The 18,792-nt window shown below is 44.2% G+C and overlaps 1 protein-coding gene across 1 annotated transcript in view; it reads left to right on the top strand.

Moving 5' to 3' along the window:
- The first annotated feature begins 233 nt into the window (after positions 1-233).
- Positions 234-18,792, top strand: part of gabbr1a (gamma-aminobutyric acid (GABA) B receptor, 1a) — a 49,242-nt gene continuing 30,683 nt past the window's right edge. Inside the window, exons 1-6 of the mRNA XM_061081709.1 lie at positions 234-398; positions 8,744-8,878; positions 14,283-14,453; positions 16,960-17,061; positions 17,337-17,402; positions 17,637-17,828. Of these exons, the coding sequence (XP_060937692.1) occupies positions 273-398; positions 8,744-8,878; positions 14,283-14,453; positions 16,960-17,061; positions 17,337-17,402; positions 17,637-17,828 (792 nt within the window). The 5' untranslated portion in view covers positions 234-272. The remainder of the gene's footprint in view (positions 399-8,743; positions 8,879-14,282; positions 14,454-16,959; positions 17,062-17,336; positions 17,403-17,636; positions 17,829-18,792) is intronic.

Below are 18,792 nucleotides of genomic sequence, written 5' to 3'. Positions count from 1 at the left end.
ACGTGTTGAGCGCTCTTTGGTATTTTTTTTTTTTTTTTATCTTATTTTTGAAGTTGCAAAATTCGTGCGTTAAAGGAGATTTAGCCCCCCCCCCCGGGCTCCTCTCACCTTGAAGCATGCGGGCGACGCGCAGCAGTCCCGCGCCGGTGCCCCGCGCCCCCCGTGGGTATGCGCCGCTGTTCCGGGCTTCTCTCACCCTCCTCCTGCTGCTCCTCCTCGGGCCCCGGCCCTCCGCAGGCAAGAAGAAGCTGTACATCGGAGCCTTGTTCCCGATGAGCGGCGGCTGGCCCGGCGGACAGGCCTGCATGCCCTCCGCCCAGATGGCCATGGACCTGGTGAACAACCGGAGCGACATCCTGCCCGACTACGAGCTGGAGCTCATCCACTACGACAGCATGGTGAGTGCGTGTGCGTGTGCGTGTGCGTGTGGAGGAGGTGCGCCCTCCCAGTGATGGAGTCTAATGATGGGCAATTATCATGAGGAGTGACTGACTTCTTTCTTTTTATTTTATTTGCTGTGCTGTGCTGGAGGCTACATCCTTTATTCACCACTGTCCTGTTTAATTGTTTCCTCCTGCGATCAACTGTGCATTTTATTTGTTATCACCTCAGTCAGCGCAGAGATGTTTCATTTTATTGTGCTGATATCATCATGCTGCCTTTTTTTTTAAATTTATTTTAGAAACCCCAGTCTGTCTGTCTGTCCCAGAGTCTCACATCCCAACCTCTGCCTCACACAGAGGCGGCTGCTTGTTTCTTATAGGTGAACAAACACACCTCCTGCTTGTTGCTCATCAATCATTAATCATGGTGGTATTTTAAAATGTCAGCATTATCAACCGCTATAAATCCAATATCCGGCCCCCAGCTGTTTTCATTCCCCCCCTCCCAGCTGCCCTGAGTTTACCACCCACCGAACACTTAGGTGGACTTAAATCGAAAAAGCATCGCAGCCCCCCCTATGTGAGGAAAATAAAGGGTCTTATTTGTGCCTTGTTGCTGCACGTCCTTATTCTTATTCTGAAAGTTTTTGACCTCAAAAAAGGGACCATTTTTTTTTTCTCGACAGAGGGATGAGCGGAGACACATGAAAACAATTACTGGATATCCCCTCTGTCTCCTCTCATGAGGGACGTTATCAATCATGCTGCAGGACAGATGCCCGGGGAGAGAGAGAGAGGGAGAGAGGGAAGGAGAGAGAGATAGAGAGGGGGAAGGAGGGAGAGAGAGATAGCGAGGCCGAGGCACCAAACAGTTAACTGTACCGGGACTGGTTAGAAAATTTGCTACGAGCTTTATTCTGATTGGTGTACAAGGCTCTGCATTGGAATCCTGTTAAACAGAATAGCAGGGAGAGAGAGTGAATTTATGTGTGTGTGTGTGTGTGTGTGTGTGTGTGTGTGTGTGTGTGTGTGTGTGAGGAAGAGAGAAAGAGGGGGAGAGAGTTGGCATGGCAACACAGTTACTCTTGAAGCACAGCACAGAAACAAATAAGGTTTCAGCTCTGTGAAAATATGTGAGCAAATGCACACGGCTGATGTGTGCGGAGCTGATAGAACAGTGCATGTGTGTGTGTGTGTGTTTGCATTCTGCTTCGCATACACCTTGTTCCTTTGCAATCGAATGCTAAACAGATCAAGTGTGTGTCTGTGTATATATGTGTATGTGTGTGTGTGTGTGTGTGTGTGCATCCTCTGATTAGTGTATTGAAGTGTAGTGAAGCAGGCAGCTGCAGATGTAGCTGCCACAAAAATAAAGATAAAGCTATTGCATGAACAGATTTCATAGGGATTGGAAAACATCGCTCCTCGTGCTTCAGGAGTCGGTGGCGCCTCCGGCTCGAGGAATAGATCCTTTGAATAGAGCAGCTGAAATAGGCTGGTGTTACATTGTCTGAGTGTTTGGTTAATTCCTTGAATTAAGTCAAGGGGGGGAATTTATTTCTCTTGCTCTGGGTACAATGTGTTTGGAAAGAGGGATTTTTTTTCCCCCCGTGCCTCCCGCATGTTTGTCACCTGGCTGGAATAGTAATGAGGATATTACCCACCGAGAGGCAGGAAAGCAATTATAAGAAAAGGGATTAATTAGCTATGATATTTACATCTAGTTATTACGAGGTGTTTGGTCAGAGAGCGGATCACCTTGTAAGCACATCCCTTTGTTTAACCGAGAGATGAAGACGAGGGCGTAACTGGCCCTTTGTTTGCTCACAATTTAAGATCAAGGCTGGAGAAGTGTAATTATGCAGCGTCCTTGACTTGAATTTGTGATCATTGACGGGGGAACTTTTATTGCGTCTTCAAAGCACTAATGACGGTGTCTAATACAAGACGTGACTTCAAGTTTGACTCGGATTTGGCATCAGGTGCCTGAATACACACACAGACACACACACACACACACACACACCAGTCTGTGACCATTAGGGCTGGGAGTATCAAGCGATGTCCTCTGCTTGTTCAACATCATACAATATTCATGAAGCTCAACACTTAATCCCAGCCCGTCCTTTTAAGGGATGCAGATACCCTGTGGTAGCAGACGGCTTGTTTCTCTGGCTATTCTGGCGACAGCATCAGACTATTTACAGCCTTCTGAGATCCACACACAAGGAGACACATGCACACGCACACACACACACACACACTCGCTACGTGCAGACACGCACGCTCCTCGCGCAGGCCGTTGCCATGGATATATCAAAGCCGAGACTGCAAACTTTGATCAATTATTAACAGTGATGGAGAGTGAGACAGTGGAGATACAGTACAGAGAGATGGTGAAACAAGGTCCTTCCCTGACTTCCACAATTTATTTTAATTGGCAGCCATGACACAATTCTCCTTCCACTGTGGCATAACCGGTACGCGCTGGTTCTCGTGTATGTCCACTGGCGTTCAAGCCTGAGGTGAGGTGCCAGACATAATTATGCGGAAATTAGGCGAAATAGCTGCGGATGCTTTGGGATTCAACACATAGGCTTCTCCCCAGACCCTCATCCTATCACACTCCTTTTGTATCATTTTCCAATCTGAACTGTAATTACAGAGTGTGCTATAACCAGCCAGCGTTCACTACCGTTCTTCTGTCCAGGGAACCACGAGTTTCTGCCACAGGTTATCGCAAAACAGCGCCACGTCAACGCAGACACTGATATTAGCTCGGAGAATTTTAGCACCAAGGGCAGCGACAGAAGTGCCACCGTTATGTCATGTGGCTGTACGTGCTGTGTGCGGTATGGCTGTGCACACACACTCGCTCCGGTACATGTGTGCGTGTCAGTAAATGTGAATGTGTGAGGAGGGCATGAGGGCCGTCAATCCCGGCAGCCTCATGAGACACGGAGGGCTCGGAATGAAAGTGGAAGCGGTGACGACCCCAGAGGGTTGTAGGAGACAGACCTCCATGAAAAGCAGCGATTCCTCAGCCGTTATTGCGTAGCTGCCAACACCTCTGTCTCTGTGTTTTTTCATCGGGGAGCCTGTGTGCCTTCACACCTCCTACAGCAGCGTGTTCCCGTTTTAATACCAGAGGTTTTATTTCTTATCGGCTCATAGAAACACTGAATGATTGAAAGGTTCAAGAATAGACCATTGAATATCTGACGCCAATCTGCAATTGTGCTCAGGCATAGAGCCCGATCATTATATACCATTACAGACGGCTTCATGTTAACCTAACTGTGGAGAGGAGATTGAACAGGTAATGGTGAGGTAAACCAGGTGAATTTATTACTTGAAAAAGACTAAAGTCAAGCCCAAACTTCTCATTTTCTGCTCGCTGTGATATTAGCAACGAGGGATTTTAGAATTTAAGCTTTATTTTACTGCCATCTGTCATTATCTTGCATATTTAACGTATTAAATTCCGAGATCTAAAGGCAGTGGATTTTACACGACTGCGATGGGGAACCTTCTTCTTCAATCAGGGGCCATTTCAGTTTTATTACATCCTCCGAGGGCCATATCAATTATTGAACACGTATATCACATTAACCTCTAATGCAATTGCTGGAACTGCTTCTATTTAGCAAAGTGTCTGATGTCAGATGGTAGTGATGATGATGATGCTACTCGTAGCACTTCTACCTCGTACCAAACTCTGCAGAAATCCCTCACAGAAAGGTGGCTGCTTGGTGAAGGCTGGTGAGAAAAAGCAAGTTCTGTGTCCTTTGTATCTTGTGCCAGACAAACTGACAGAAACAACAAGGCTCTTTCTTAAACTCTCCCTGTGAATGTGGTTTCTGTTTTCTAGCTAATAGCCAGCTCACCACCAAACATGCCTGCAACACCTTGTCTCTGACAGAGTGCCGTCTTGTGAAGGCTGCTTATTGGGCGCCAAAGGATGTTAACATAAGTTTAGTTGCAGTTAAGCTGAATGTTTCCAGCTGCACTGACTAAATTTTCATGACTGGACCCACATTCCAGTCTGTGAAAAAAGAGCGAATTGTCGATTTCTCTTGGAAAGAGCAATATCGCAAATCTGTTATTCATTTCTTGAGAGTTGCAATGATGCTCGTCAGTGATGGCATGTCATGACCAGAAGGGGGGGCCATGAGGGACATTCCAAAAGCTCCTGTTAAAGGTTTTATTATTTAAGATTTCGACTCCCTATTCATCAGAATTCTGAAGAGAGCAACTAAAATCCTTGAACAGGACCTTTTACTTCTGTTGATCTCACATACTTTTTTTTTGATGTGATTGTTGTTTTCCCTATTTTTTATATTAGAAAAAAATACTCTAATGAATTTAATTTTTGTATTATTATATATGAATTGTCTCACAGGTTGGACCATATACAGCCCAGATCGTCTCTATGGTCTCTCCCTGTTTTATGGGCTTTTTCGTGATCAAATGCAATCATGGTGATCTCCGTCCACCATGATTGCATTTGCCACTGGTGTACCATCCAATAAAAAACCCTCTACGTCAGCTTAAGTTCCTCAATTCGATTTTGTTGAATCACTAAACAAGTCAAGAGACGATAGAGATGATAGCTCCTTGTCTTGATTAAAATACTTAAATAACCTCCACAAGGTCAGAGTCTGCACTTTTTAATTTCATTCCCAATTCTACCCATTTGTGAGCAGCGATTAATTTGGAAAGATTGTTGAAACAAGCCGTTAGTAAAAGCTGTGATGTTGGATGGTAATGATAGATTGATTAAATTATTCAGAGATAATCAGCCTGGGCAATAAATTAGCACCACTCATCGGGGTAAAGTTAAAAACACTGCAACAATAAAAAGCTAACAAGCGTTGTCTCAGTCAGCATGCAGCCGGTCGACAGCCATTCTGACACAGAACACAAATAACCTTCGGGGAAAGGCAGTGTTTAAAAAGGCCTGTCTGTCAATCTGCATCAACCTCAGATCACAGCAAAGCCAGCCGTTAGTTTCATGAAGAGAAAGCAGCCGTGTGCCGGACGCCCGGTTCACAATCAGCTGCTGATTTTACCCAGAATAACCAAATAGGAGGAAGTGATCTGTGAAATCAGCTGGTGGTTGATTGGGAGGAAGACCCGACATGGCACAAGGTTGCCGTCGTTCCTTTGTAACATCAATATTGTGAGGCTGCTTTCCAAGTCAGTAATAATACTATTAACCCAGTGAATTGAGAACGATCAGCTGTGCAGGGACCTGGACCCGGTGAGTCATTTTACAGGCATGCTCTCCTAACCTCTAATTACCGACAGTAATCAGCTTAGGGCAACATTTAAATGACAAGCACACAGGGTTTATGTACAGATTTCTATTGTTGTTGGTCAGTGCAAAAATTACAAAGACCTAAAAGGTTTCCGAGAACAGGCTCGGCTGCTTGTGTTGGTGATGAAGTGGCAGCTGTCAGAGAAAGGAGCTGAATCCAATGTCCCTGCAATCGTTTACATGCTTAACCCCTGTTGGCTTGAATACCAAACTGGTATTTATGTTTCAGGAGTGCTTCTTTCGATTGGTAGTGTGATTGAGAGACAGACAGACAGTAAACATGTCACATGACATTTTTGATCACTTTGCTTTACGGAGCCAATGAGCGGTCAGAGGCTCAAGGTTGTTTTAAAGGAGACACATTGTGCTCATATTCAGGTTCATATTATTTAGTATTGTCCGTTTATATATTGTATAATAATGAGGGTTGCAAAATTCCGGGAATATTCAAAGTTGGAAACTTTCCATGGGAATTAACGGGAATTAACGGGAATAAACTGGGATAAACTGGAAATGTTGTGGGTAATTTATACAAACTGTATTTACCTTGTCATATACAGACATAAATATAAACATTTTGTTTTGTCATAGGCTGATTTGAGCCCTGAGGAAACTTTGGGCACTTGACTATATGCTTCTGCATCGTTGTGTCATTCTTAACATAGGTCTTTGCACAGTATTTGCAAATGTACACAGCCTTTCCTTCTACATTGGATGGGGTGAAATGTCTCCACACATGAGATAGTGCACGTGGCATTGTTCTGTAGAATAAGATGAGAAAAAAGTTTGTAAAAAAACACTAATGCAATGCCAGAGATATAAATAGTTAGCCAAACAATTGGAATCATATGTAAACATATTTTACAATTGATGGATAAATGAATGGAAATAGGCTAGATGAACAGATGAACAATCCTCAATCAGCATGCTAATATATTTTCCCCAGTAATATCATCAAAATTTACCTGACTAGTCCTGCACACTACAGCAGGCCTCAATAGCCCTGCTGTAGAGTGAAGGATGCTGGGAGTTATCTGTGCATGTGATGGAAGAATGCACAGTGGAGGGTTGAAATTCAACGTGCAGCGTGTGCTGCATTCCATACATCTTTAAAATAGAGTTTTGAATGATGATTTTTTTGCTCAGCGTTTAATTTGCGTATTTTTTTTTTTTCAAAATTCCCCAAATTCCCGAGCTAAACTTCCCATGGAAAGTTTCCGGAAAGTGTCCGGAAATTTACCGGAAACTTTCCGCCCCTTTGCAACCCTAATAATAATAATAATATATTATCTGTCCTTTGCTGCAGCTCCTCTTTTCAGCCTCTGTCTGAAACTCTTGGTTTTAGCTCCTGTCTGTTTAAACCCCCCCCCATCCCCCCGATAAAGCCTACTCTGCTCTGATTGGCCAGCTAAGTAATTTTTTTTCAACGGAGGCAAACTTTCAGACCAAAATATCCCAGACGGGAGGATTTTCAGAACTCATCGCAGATGACTGATGTTGCCATAGCAATGAACACGCTTCCGGTTGACGCACGGTCCCAGAGTTACGTGGAAACAAGGTTTACTAAAACAGGTTATTTCAGGATCTTCAGGAGCAGTGTGTTCTGCGGGGGAGACTTTGAGACCTTTGACATTCACAGAAAACCTTGATAACACGCGAGAGGAAAGAAACATTGTAACAAAGCATCACACGTCTCCCTTAACACAGACAGGAACACAGGTTTACGTGACAGTTTACCCGAGTCATGGTTTTATTTATGCACCTTGAATCTACCTCTGTGTATGAAAGGGGCTTAATAAATGAAATTGTCTTTCCTTGACATGTGCTGTGAGCCTGGTACTCCACATTGATCACGGTGATGACACGCACACTTTATAGGAACATGTCTTTATGGGACCCGGTGAATCAAAGCACAATAAATCTCATTTTATCTCATTTAGGCAGTTTTTCTTACTTTGATTGGAACCAAACAATTTAATCAAGTGCGCCTGCTCTGCTTTAACAGGCCTCGGATTTAATTATCTAAGTGCATGTATGCGTCCCGACTTTTTCTGCAATGACATGACACCACTGTTATTCCGCCCAATCCAGAGTTAATGGAAAACACATCAATCAATATGAAGCTGGGCTGTTCCACGCGGCCCTGGTCCTGAGTGGTGATTACCTGTTCAGCCAAATCACTGGGCTGCCTCAAAGAGACAATTTGGCTATTGAGACAAACATCCCAATTAGGAGCAATATTCGCCCGTTGCCATCATCTGCCTCGGTACGATTGTTTGTGACACTCATCTGGAGTGGTTTTTTTTCTGAATGCACATCTGGAAGAGGTGCCATGTCCTCTCTCCCATGCTGAATCATTAGATGTGTCAGGCCAGTTTATCGGTGAGTGGCGCGCGGTGGTGACGGCCTGTCGGTAATCTGGCTGACAGAGCAGTGATGGATCGTTCCAGCCACACTCTCACCACCTAGACATCCTGTAAATGACTTGATTGGAGGGTTGAAATGACTTGTGATGGTCAGCGAGCTCCTCTCTTGTGTGTCTGTGTCCTGAGCCGTGGACTCCGTGCCTTGAGTTTTGACGATGCATTGTGGATGTGAATAATTTCTTTCATTCTTCTTCTCCTTCCCCTCTTGTCACATTTGCATCTGCTTGTTTGCCGCTCCCTGCTATTTCTGTGCCATTTTCCGTTACTTCATCTTGACCCCGTCGCTATTGTTTTGTTCCATTTCCCCGACTCGAACTTCTCCAGTTCTCCTCGCATTTGCATTGACCTTTCTGCCGCTCCTTGCTACTTCTGTGTCATTTCCCTTCTTCTTTATCTGCCGTCTCTCTCCATTGCTTATTTGTTTTTCTCGCTTCTCCTCACCCATCTGTCTGCCTCGCTCTTATCTCTTCCATTTTCTCCTGCGCGTCTGTCTCTCGCCCCGTTTTCCCCTCTATCTCGACGACCTGAATTCATTTCTCTTCCTTATTATTGATCCTCCCATCCATCTGTTCATCTGGCCGCCCATTAATCATTCTCTCATTTTGTCCCCGCAGTGTGACCCAGGGGAAGCGACCAAGTTGCTGTATGACCTTCTGTACACCGAGCCCATCAAGATAGTCCTGATGCCCGGCTGCAGCGGCGTCTCCACGCTGGTCGCCGAAGCCGCTCGCATGTGGAACCTCATCGTGGTGGGTGTATTTTACTGTTTTTACCCGAGTGCACGCCTTCAGGACACGCTTCAGCCTCCATTCATTTTAAGCCAGAGTTTATTTTTATTTTTTATATCAGTGAAGTGGAGGCTCGGAGGGAGAGACGTGAGGCGTGAGCTGCAATCTGCGTCAAAATTTGTACTCCCTCATAACTCAATCCTGAGCGCAGGCATGGTACACTTATTTTTAGATTCAGTGCGACTTACCCCTCGTAATAAATCCATTTCTCTGATGTCCATCAAAAATAAGACTACCCAGGTTGCACTATACTATAAAAAGCAGGCGCCTTCCAGAACTTTCCTGAGTTGGCGGCGCTGATTTGGTGAAATTGATTCACATACAGGCAAGAAATAGATAGTTCTGGATTTATAGGTTGAGATTTTGAGATACATTATCTGAGTCTGACACGACCCGAACCGCTGGAGCTGAAGAAACGTATAATGAATGGGCTTCCTCGCATTGAGAAATGACATTAAAAAATGGAACATAAACATCTCCTTCACTTTGTCCCTGCTGCCCCACACAGCTCACTGCTGTAGGGGCCGTTCCTCCAGTGGAAAAATCGTTTCAATTACTCTAATTTACAGCAAGGTCCCTGGATTCACCTCCACTGTATTTAGGCTGGCTCATAAATCTCTGAGATAAATATTTCAACACCTGAAACACGTAAAAAACCCAGAACCATCTGCATTGCTACACGCCATTAAGGCTAAATGAGTCGTCGGAGCAGCGAAGGACACGCGAGCGAACAGGAGGAGACGAGCTGAGGACACATCTGGGTGTTGACTGGGTGACAAATTTAACAATCGTAAAGCGACACGATACAACACGCGACCCATTCTTCTACAAGCTGAATACACGAGCAATGAAAAGCAACCGAGCTTAATAAACTGTTGTAATGTAAAAGCTCCGTCAGAAGGGTAATCAGATTATAGCTGTGTCCCAATTCAGGAGCCACATCCTTCCGAGGACTCGGCTTTAGAAACGCGACACGTTCGTCTTTGCGTTCTTTGACCAAATAGATGCGAAGGCCGAACTGAAATGAGACGGTCTGGACTAAGGAGGACTTTCTATTGCATCAGTTTGAGTGGCTGCACTTACTGCACCTCAGCCCCCCCGCACAGCTCGATTTTTAGCTTCGTCACGTCATAAAAAAATAAACACTCTCCTCTCAAGTCATGTCGAAATTAAAAGGTACAGCAGAAAGCTTCTTTTTTCTCCTTTTTTTTTTTTTTTTTTAACAAAGTGCTTGATTTTTAGAGAAAAATAAAAAGGGTAAATTAAGCATCTCTCCTAGCTTAATTAATTTGCACTTAAACCAATTTTCTGACTCACTTCTCACTGTCTGTCCTCCCTCCTCTCGTCTTTCCCCATGGACTCCGGTTGAAATGTTATTCAGAATTCACAGAGGGGTTGAACGCATGCAATTGGTCGGCGGGTTTCCCGGGTCATTGAACCGGTGCCGTAAAGGCTAGAGAAGCTGCACCCGTTCAAATAGATTTGTTTAAAAGATGTGTCACGAGGATTTATCAGTAATAGGTCTTTGGTCCAGATTGCACGGAGTCTGTTTCCGGATCAGTGACCTCTGCCCAAGGTTAAACATTTGAAACATTTTAAACCTGACACTACATTTTTCCATAAAACCTGTTGCTTTCTTTCACTGCACTATTTTCCCTACATTTAATATATTTGTGGGACCTTTTCATCCAAAGTGACTTAGTAAAAGCACTGATCCCCTGAAGGGAACAGGAGCTAGATGCCAGACAAACAGCTACGAGGACAGTGTTGTCCCATTTTTCAATCTCCGGTGGATTTCTGTTCTGTGGCTCAGAGAGAGATATGAAATCTAAAGCTCAGTTTGTGCTGGGAGAGAATCGGACCTCAGCTACGTTCGGTGTAAAATGTGCAGTGGTGTTGACATCCATCTAAGTGATGATCTCTGGTCCTTATCGTAATTACTCCAAGTTCCCCAAATCAATGCTGTAGTTATTCATTGATTTAAAGATACTTAACTAAGCTCCTTTAATTAGTGACGAGGCAGTTTCACAATATTGCATAGACAGCTACGATATAGCAGAGGACAATATATACTGTGAGACCTCCCATGTTGCCTGATGATACATGTCTCACAACCTTAAACACATGTCAGATCTATATATCTGCAGGAGAACTGATGCTCCAATCTACTGCAGATATTTCTTTGGACATGTCTTGTTTTTGTATGTCTTCATCAGTCAGTTTGTGTTGTTTATCTCCGCCAGTGTCTTCTCTTGATCGGCCTCGCTGTCACTCACACTGCTCTGCTTATTAGCTTTGTCCTATAATTGAAGTTTTATTCAGAGATTAGTCATGGAGAACAATCAGTTGCAGTGGTTGGCACCTGCCCCTCTTTCCCGTTTCTCTTTGTCACTCATTCTTTCCCCATCATTAAAAACTCTCTTCCACTTCTTGCCTCTGCCTTCCTCTCTCCTCTCTGAGTTGTCGCTGCCTGGAGCTGGTCTGCTCTATTTCAGCCCCTTTCTCTTCCCTTCCTTCCTTCTTTCCATCTCTTCTGTCTTTCTCACCCACTCTTCATTTCCGCCTTGCTCCTTCAACTCGAGCAGTCGATTCTCCCCGTGCACACACAAAGGGATCTGTCTCTCTTTACTACACGCCACCACTGGCACAACCTCCTAACCGCCACACTCAATTATTTCTGTATGCGTTCTGCCTTCAGGAGCCTCCTCGCATGTCAAGCAGCCTCATCGCAGCGCCGCGGAGGCAAAAAGCGAACCTCCATTTCTGGACGCTGATCAAGGAGGGGCTCTTAATTTAATCCCCCATCTCCTTTTGTAAAAGCACTGTAGGCCACAGTCCTGCATTGATCCGCTACTACAAGGACATGGGAGAACTGACGAAGTGACAATCCAGAGATATTGTTTGTGGTTTTTGGGGGAAGCTCTGATGTCTGTCGCAGGCTGCTGCTGCTGCTCGGGCTATTTCTGCCACAGCAGCTGTTTGCTCGGTCTCAGTTTTGTCACTGTTTTCCGTGTCTGTTTATTTCAGTGTCGCCGTGGGGGAAAAAGCTTGTGAGTCTACGTTTGGTCAAGACATGTTGCTGGAGAAAGTCAAGCAATAGAATCAAACAATGAAATGAGTTTTCTCACTTAGCTGTGGTGTTGTTTGCCCAGTGTCTCTGAAGTTACCGCTGCAGTAACTAGGATGGAAGGGGAAGATGTGTCAGTACTTAAAGTATTTATACGTAAGAAAATATTTATTCATACATAAGAAAATGTCTTGTATGCAGGTTATTAATAGATGTTTAACCCTAGATTAATCCTAGGTGGCTGCGCAGAGATAATTGTTTACTCCCAACTTAGTTATAGAAATATTTAGAATACTTTTTGCGATACATGCACTCGACCAATCGTGCGTCAGTCTCAGTTGTCAGTTACGCCATTTCCCCTCATTCTTATAGCATCAAAAATAACTAATCAAAGCAAAACTTGTTATAATAAAGAACACTTGAACAAAGATCAGTGTGGTAGGAGCTAACTGAAATGACAGAAACCATGTAGACTACTTTGACTTTATTTTGGCCCATATCCCATCCACTAACATGGAGGAGGCAGGGTCTACGCCCTGTACTGCAGCGAGCCTCCAGGGGGCAATCGAGTCATGTTGGCTTTGGTTGGGTGGCCAAAATTAAGATTGTTTGAAAGGAGCTAAAAGTTTGTATACAAGATTTAGCGTTTGTGAGTTTTCTCACTTAGCTGTGGTGTTGTTTGCCCAGTGTCTCTGAAGTTACTGCTGCAGTAACTAGGATGGAAGGGGAAGATGTGTAGTACTTATATAAGTATTTATACGTAAGAAAATATTTATCCATACATAAGAAAAGGTCTTGTATGCAGGCTATTAATAGATGCTAGCTAGGTGGCTGCGCAGAGATAATTGTTTACTCCCAACTTAGTTATAGAAATATTTAGAATACCTGTGTCGCCATTTGCGATACATGCACTCGACCAATCATGCGTCAGTCTCAGTTGTCAGTTACGCCATTTCACCTCATTCTTATAGCATCAAAAATAACTAATTAAAGCAAAACTTGCTATAATAAAGAACACTTGAACAAACATCAGTGTGGTAGGAACTAACTGAAATGACAGAAACCATGTAGACTACTTTGACTTTATCCCATCCACTAACACGGAGGAGGCAGGGTCTACAACCTATACTGCAACGAGCCTCCAGGGGGAAATCGAGTCATTTTGGCTTTCGTTGGGTGGCCAAAATAAAGTTAGTTTGAATGGAGCTAAAACTTTGTATACAGGATTTAGCTTTAGTGATTGCATCTACTTATCTGGGAGTTGAGGCTCGTGTGCGACGCTGCCTATCTCCCTTACCGTTGACGTTTCATCCACCGCTGTAGAATTCCCCCGGAACTCTCAGTGGCTCGCCCGGGTCAGCTGTCACTTCCTGTATGGTTTCCACTCCTTCTTACTGATGCCTCCGTCTACCTTCCTGCGTCCACAGAGATTTGTTACCGTGGGTCCACAATGCACCTTGTTTATGACATTTGACATCTATCATCACCCCCGTGTGTTCGCCGCTGGGAGCACCGGAGCCGTGGACATCCCAGGGCTGTGCAGGTAATGGGGATGAGATGAGAGCCGGGACGGACGAGGGGCTGTATCGCTCCGTAATGGTTCCCTAAACGCCTGCTTTCTCTTTTTTTAAAGGAGACCTGTCGAGGATTTTATATCCAGGTGTCGCTGTGAAACTAATTGTTAGAGGAACATCCTTCTGCTGGTTTCTATATTGGCAGTTTCCACCATCCCTCATCCCCGCAGCTTTGGACACACACATCTTATCAGCTTCTCCACCACAGGTGTTTTTTATGGGAACGGTGCCCGACAATTCAGATTATATACGTCCACGTGAAACAAACAGACCGTCACCGTGCCAACTGTTTGCAGCAACATTAATTAGGTCTTTTTTTTCTCATTTGCTTTGTATGCCAGGGAAATCCTGCCTGCGGTGTTTAAGTTTCCCTCATTGAAATTATAGAGTTTAGCGACACACCTCATAAGCGGGAGGGAAACAAGGGAGGGAGGGAGGGAGGGAGGGAGGGGGTGGGTGTGGATGAAAATGAGATCCGGGTTTGTCTCTTTGGTTCTCCGTCTTTTTGCTGTTTCTTTCTCTCGTTTGCTGTTTGAACCAATTGGCATCAAAGACGGCTGTGTGCCGAGGAGGAACAAGAGAGTCCTGAATTTGAATGCATTTGATTGAAGTGTGTTTACTACTGATGTCTGGAAGGACCTTCAGAAGTCTGTTATTCCCTTTGTTCATCCATCCCACCCTTTCTGCTGGTAACTCTTTTTTTTCCCCCCCTCTCGTCTCTCAGCTGTCCTACGGCTCCAGCTCACCGGCTCTGTCCAACCGTCAGCGCTTCCCCACCTTCTTCCGCACGCACCCCTCCGCCACCCTCCACAACCCCACCAGGGTGCGGCTCTTCCAGAAGTGGAAGTGGACTCGCATCGCCACCATCCAGCAAACCACCGAAGTGTTCACCTCGGTCAGTGAATCCTACTCTCCTCCATTTCAACTGAACACTGTTGCGTCTCCTCCTTCTTACTTCTTCTTTTTATATCTCTCTCTTGCTTTTAAAAACAACAACCTGTGCAGTGCAATGTACTGTTGGTTGCAGCTTTCTATGTGAACCTGCAGTAGGGACTCTGTCTGCTGCTGTTGATCCAAAGTTCAGTGAAGCTCGACCATACACAGAACCCTGATCTGGAGAATTATGTTTTCCCCCCTCCCTCCATTTTTATTTAAGAGTGTGGTCTTTCATTATTGAGAGTGGGTAAAGCACAAGCAGAGCAGATCTAAGCTCAAGCAGGGACTGTCTGAGTGCGAGCGCAGGGTTTTGAGGGAAAGCAACACAAAAGCTTTGCAATAAGTCCTTCTCTCTGTCCACATAGCGTCAGTTGTCGTTTTCCATTATCATGAATCCGTCCTTTGTCATGATCTACAACGTCACTTAGATTGATGAGTCCCATGCAGACGCCGCTGCTACAGAGGGTGAAGCCGTAAAGACCAAATGGATTTGTTCTTAAAGTGCCTGTGCTCTAGGGCTGCTCGATTATGGAAAAAATCATAATCACGATTATTTTGGACAAAAACGAAATCACGATTATTCAAACGATTATTAATATTTGCCCTTATTTTTTTTTTTAAATGACTAACCGGAAGTACCAGTCACTTCCCGTTCCGGTAAACACCTATTACGGCTGCGTGTCTTATTTCTCCGTGAAACCATGCAGGATATCGGTGCCTGGTTATTCAAACCCTTAATGATGGCAACCCTAACACTCTCCATAAAAACACTTTGTAACTGAGAACTTTGAAATTTCCTCTCAATATTAAATGCCAAATAATCGTTTCAACTCGATTATAGTAGTTTGGAGATCGTTTGATCCAATAATCGTAATCACGATTATATTTCGATTAATTGAGCAGCCCTACTGTGCTCTTGGCCTGTGTTAATGCTGGTTGCAGCTTTCTTTCTTTCTAACGTAAAAAAGGCTGCTGCACAAATAGTCCAGGCAAAGTAGCGTTTTACGACCGACTAATTGTAAAATAATTTTTTTCAGCATAGATCATTTCTATGAGGTGTCCAGAACAACATACTAAAAGTCCTAAGAAATCCTAGTTGAGGAAATATGTTTAATTCTCATCAATGTGTGCCAATAAGGCCCGGCAACAATACACCCCAAAAAGACTATTTTTTTCCTGTACTCCAATCAAAATAAAACTTTACACAATGAAAGTAGCCATGAAACGTAACATTTTTTGTATTACAAGTTTCTTTTGAAATGAATTTGACAAGCACATGAGCTCCACACTTATTGAATATGTCCTAATTTGCATAGGCAAACACCATTCATATGTATTACAAATACATACATAAATTCATTTTCAAAGAAACTTGTAATACAAAAAATGTTACGTTTCATGGCTACTTTCATTGTGTAAAGTTTCATTTTGATAGGAGTAAAGAAAAAAAATAGTCTTTTTGGGGTGTATTGTTGCCGGGCCTTATATGCACACATTGATGAGAATTAAACATATTTCCTCAACTAGGATTTCTTAGGACTTTTAGTATGTTGTTCTGGACACCTCATAGAAATAATCTATGCTGAAAAAAATTCTATTACAATTACTTATATTTTTGGCTCCAAAATGGGCTTCTTTGCCTGGACTAAAAGAGCCGCTCACCTGTTTATTCAAAGTCCAGTGAAGCTCGACTCAGTACGCTGAACCTTGAACTGGAGAATCGGTCGCCGCTGTCATCACCGAACACTTCAGACCGTTAACGTCACACACGACGAGTTCGAAGCCGATAAGATGAACGGCTCCTGAGATTTGTGAGCCACAAAACAAACCGACAGAGATTCCTGGAATTATTGGACATAGATCACTTTGCCCGTGTCCCATCCGTCCCGGTGACGTGTCCCGGCCTCCGTGTGTTTGTTTACAGGAGCAGCTGTGTGTTCTCTCCCTCACACAATCTCCGCCCGGCGATTGATGGGGGGGGATTTTTTTTTTTTTTTTAAAGTAATTTGTTGGAATATTGGTTGTGAGAAATATTGATCAAGCAATACATCTCTCCCAGGCCCCGGCGGTCGATGCCATGACACTCGGGTTGGTTCCCTGAGATGGAGGTTAATGATCCCACTCTCACATTCTTTCCTCTCCCTTCTCTCATTCTTCTTTTCAGTCGTGTTCTTTGTGTACAAAAAAAAAAATCCATCCTCTCCCTCGGTGCATTTCTTGTTTATCATACATCCCCACATTGTCCGGCCTCCTCTTGACATTTCTCATATACACTTCAGATTTCTCTTTTATTCCTTTTCGCCCCCCCCCACCTCAGACTTTGTTGCTTTTCTTTGGTGTTTTTCTATAATCTCAAGCTGCCAGGTCTCTATCTCTCTGTTCAGCCGCCTCTCTAACCACCTCTCTCCCCCTCTCTCCCTCCCTCCCTGTCTGTCTCGCCTCGTCCTTCCTTTTTCATCTCGCAGACGCTGGACGATCTGGAGGAGAGGACGAAGGAGGCGGGCATCGAGATCAGCGTTCGTCAGAGCTTCCTCACCGACCCGGCTGTCGCTGTCAAGAACCTCAAGGTGCTTTGATTAAAAATTCACCTCAGCTGCTGGTCGTCTCCCCCTTCCCCCCCTTCCCCACCATCCCCCCACCTCACAGCTGCACACCATACCATTAGCAGAGAGGTGATTTGATAGAGGAAATGAATGCGCCATGCTAATTACCAACTCCTGAGCGGCGGTATACGTGCCGTCCTGTGAAGCAGCGGGAACTTTGGAACGCCGCTCTGCCACATCTACTGTCGCTGCTGATGAACCTGAGCAATGTTTTGCTTTGTTTTCATATTTTCCTGCAGCGCCAGGATGCCAGGATCATTGTCGGGCTCTTCTATGAGACCGAAGCCAGAAAGGTGTTTTGTGAGGTTAGTACCTTTTTTTTTCCTTTCTATTGCTGGATTGATCCCGGCAGACTGAACCTAACTGGGTATTAGCAGAAACTGAGCTCGGTAATGAGCTGTTTGAATGTCTGAATGAATTTCGTTGTCAGGCAGGGATGCAACACATCTCTGGGAATTATTCTCCTCATGCTTATTTATCATTCCCCCCCCCTCCCTTCCGCCTCCCTCTCTCCCTCCCTCTCTCCCTCCCTGCTGCAGGTGTTCAAGGAGAAGCTCTACGGGAAGAAGTACGTTTGGTTCCTGATTGGCTGGTACGCAGACAACTGGTTCAAGATCAAAGACCCGGCAATAAACTGCACCGTGGAGAACATGACGGAGGCCGTGGAGGGACACGTGACCACGGAGATCGTCATGTTGAACCCCGAGACCGTCCGCGGCGTCTCCAACATGGTGGGAACACGCAAAACACACATGTCTCGTCCTCACAGGAATCCTCACATTCAAGAGAAATTAAATCATATTTGATCTCAGTAAGAAGGAATTAATTCTACCAGCATGAAACAACAACCGCTGGTGTTTAATTCACAGATAATTATGCACATTTATATTATTTGGTAAATGAGTGAAACTTTAGCCATAATTCAAAAATTTCTTACAGCACTTAGGTCCAATGCAGGAGCTTAATGAGTTTCTAACGACACGGACCAGAGCGCACTTGTACTTTGTCATGAAATTAGCGACAGATAAGAAATGGAGTTCAGAGTTTTATTTCCAAAAGTTCTAATACACAGGGGACCCCGCACATGTTGTAAAAACCAATCAGAAGATAAATGATAATTATAAGTGATGATAATTAATAAAAAGAAATGGAAATATTGCAGAAAATCAACCCACCCAACATCTCAGTCTACCCCATTAACTGATGATAATTGAAAAGGACTCAGACACTCAAGAAAGTCATTGGTTTGCAGCAATTATCACCTTTACTTGATGCCTGCGTGCAGCCAGAAGGTGTAAAGAGAAAAGTGTGAATGTGATGCTAATTATGTACCAGAGGATAATGAGTGAAAAAAAACTTCTAAACAACGACATCAATAAGTTTTACTGACGTCTCTCCTTCTGCTGCCACCATGACCTGGATATTTACGGCTTTACATGAAATACGTTGACAGCTATCGGATCCATGTTATGACATTTGGTATCATCGTCATCATCACGTGGACATTTTAATTAGGTTTAAAAAATAAAAAATAAAATATAAAATATTAGCAGCTTCACTTCCCTACTGCACTTTCCTTATGAGCTTATTGGTAAATATTAGCATACAACTATTTAACTATCAGCAACATGGAGAACAATTCACCCTCCAAATGTTAGCATGTTAGCCTGCATGCTATCTGATCGCTCCGAGCAC

This window comes from Limanda limanda, chromosome 11 (genome assembly GCF_963576545.1).
Source record: "Limanda limanda chromosome 11, fLimLim1.1, whole genome shotgun sequence".
Classification (NCBI taxonomy): Eukaryota; Metazoa; Chordata; class Actinopteri; order Pleuronectiformes; family Pleuronectidae; genus Limanda; species Limanda limanda.
Note: the sequence above shows the minus strand (reverse complement) of the source record. Positions and strands in the feature narration are given on the sequence as shown.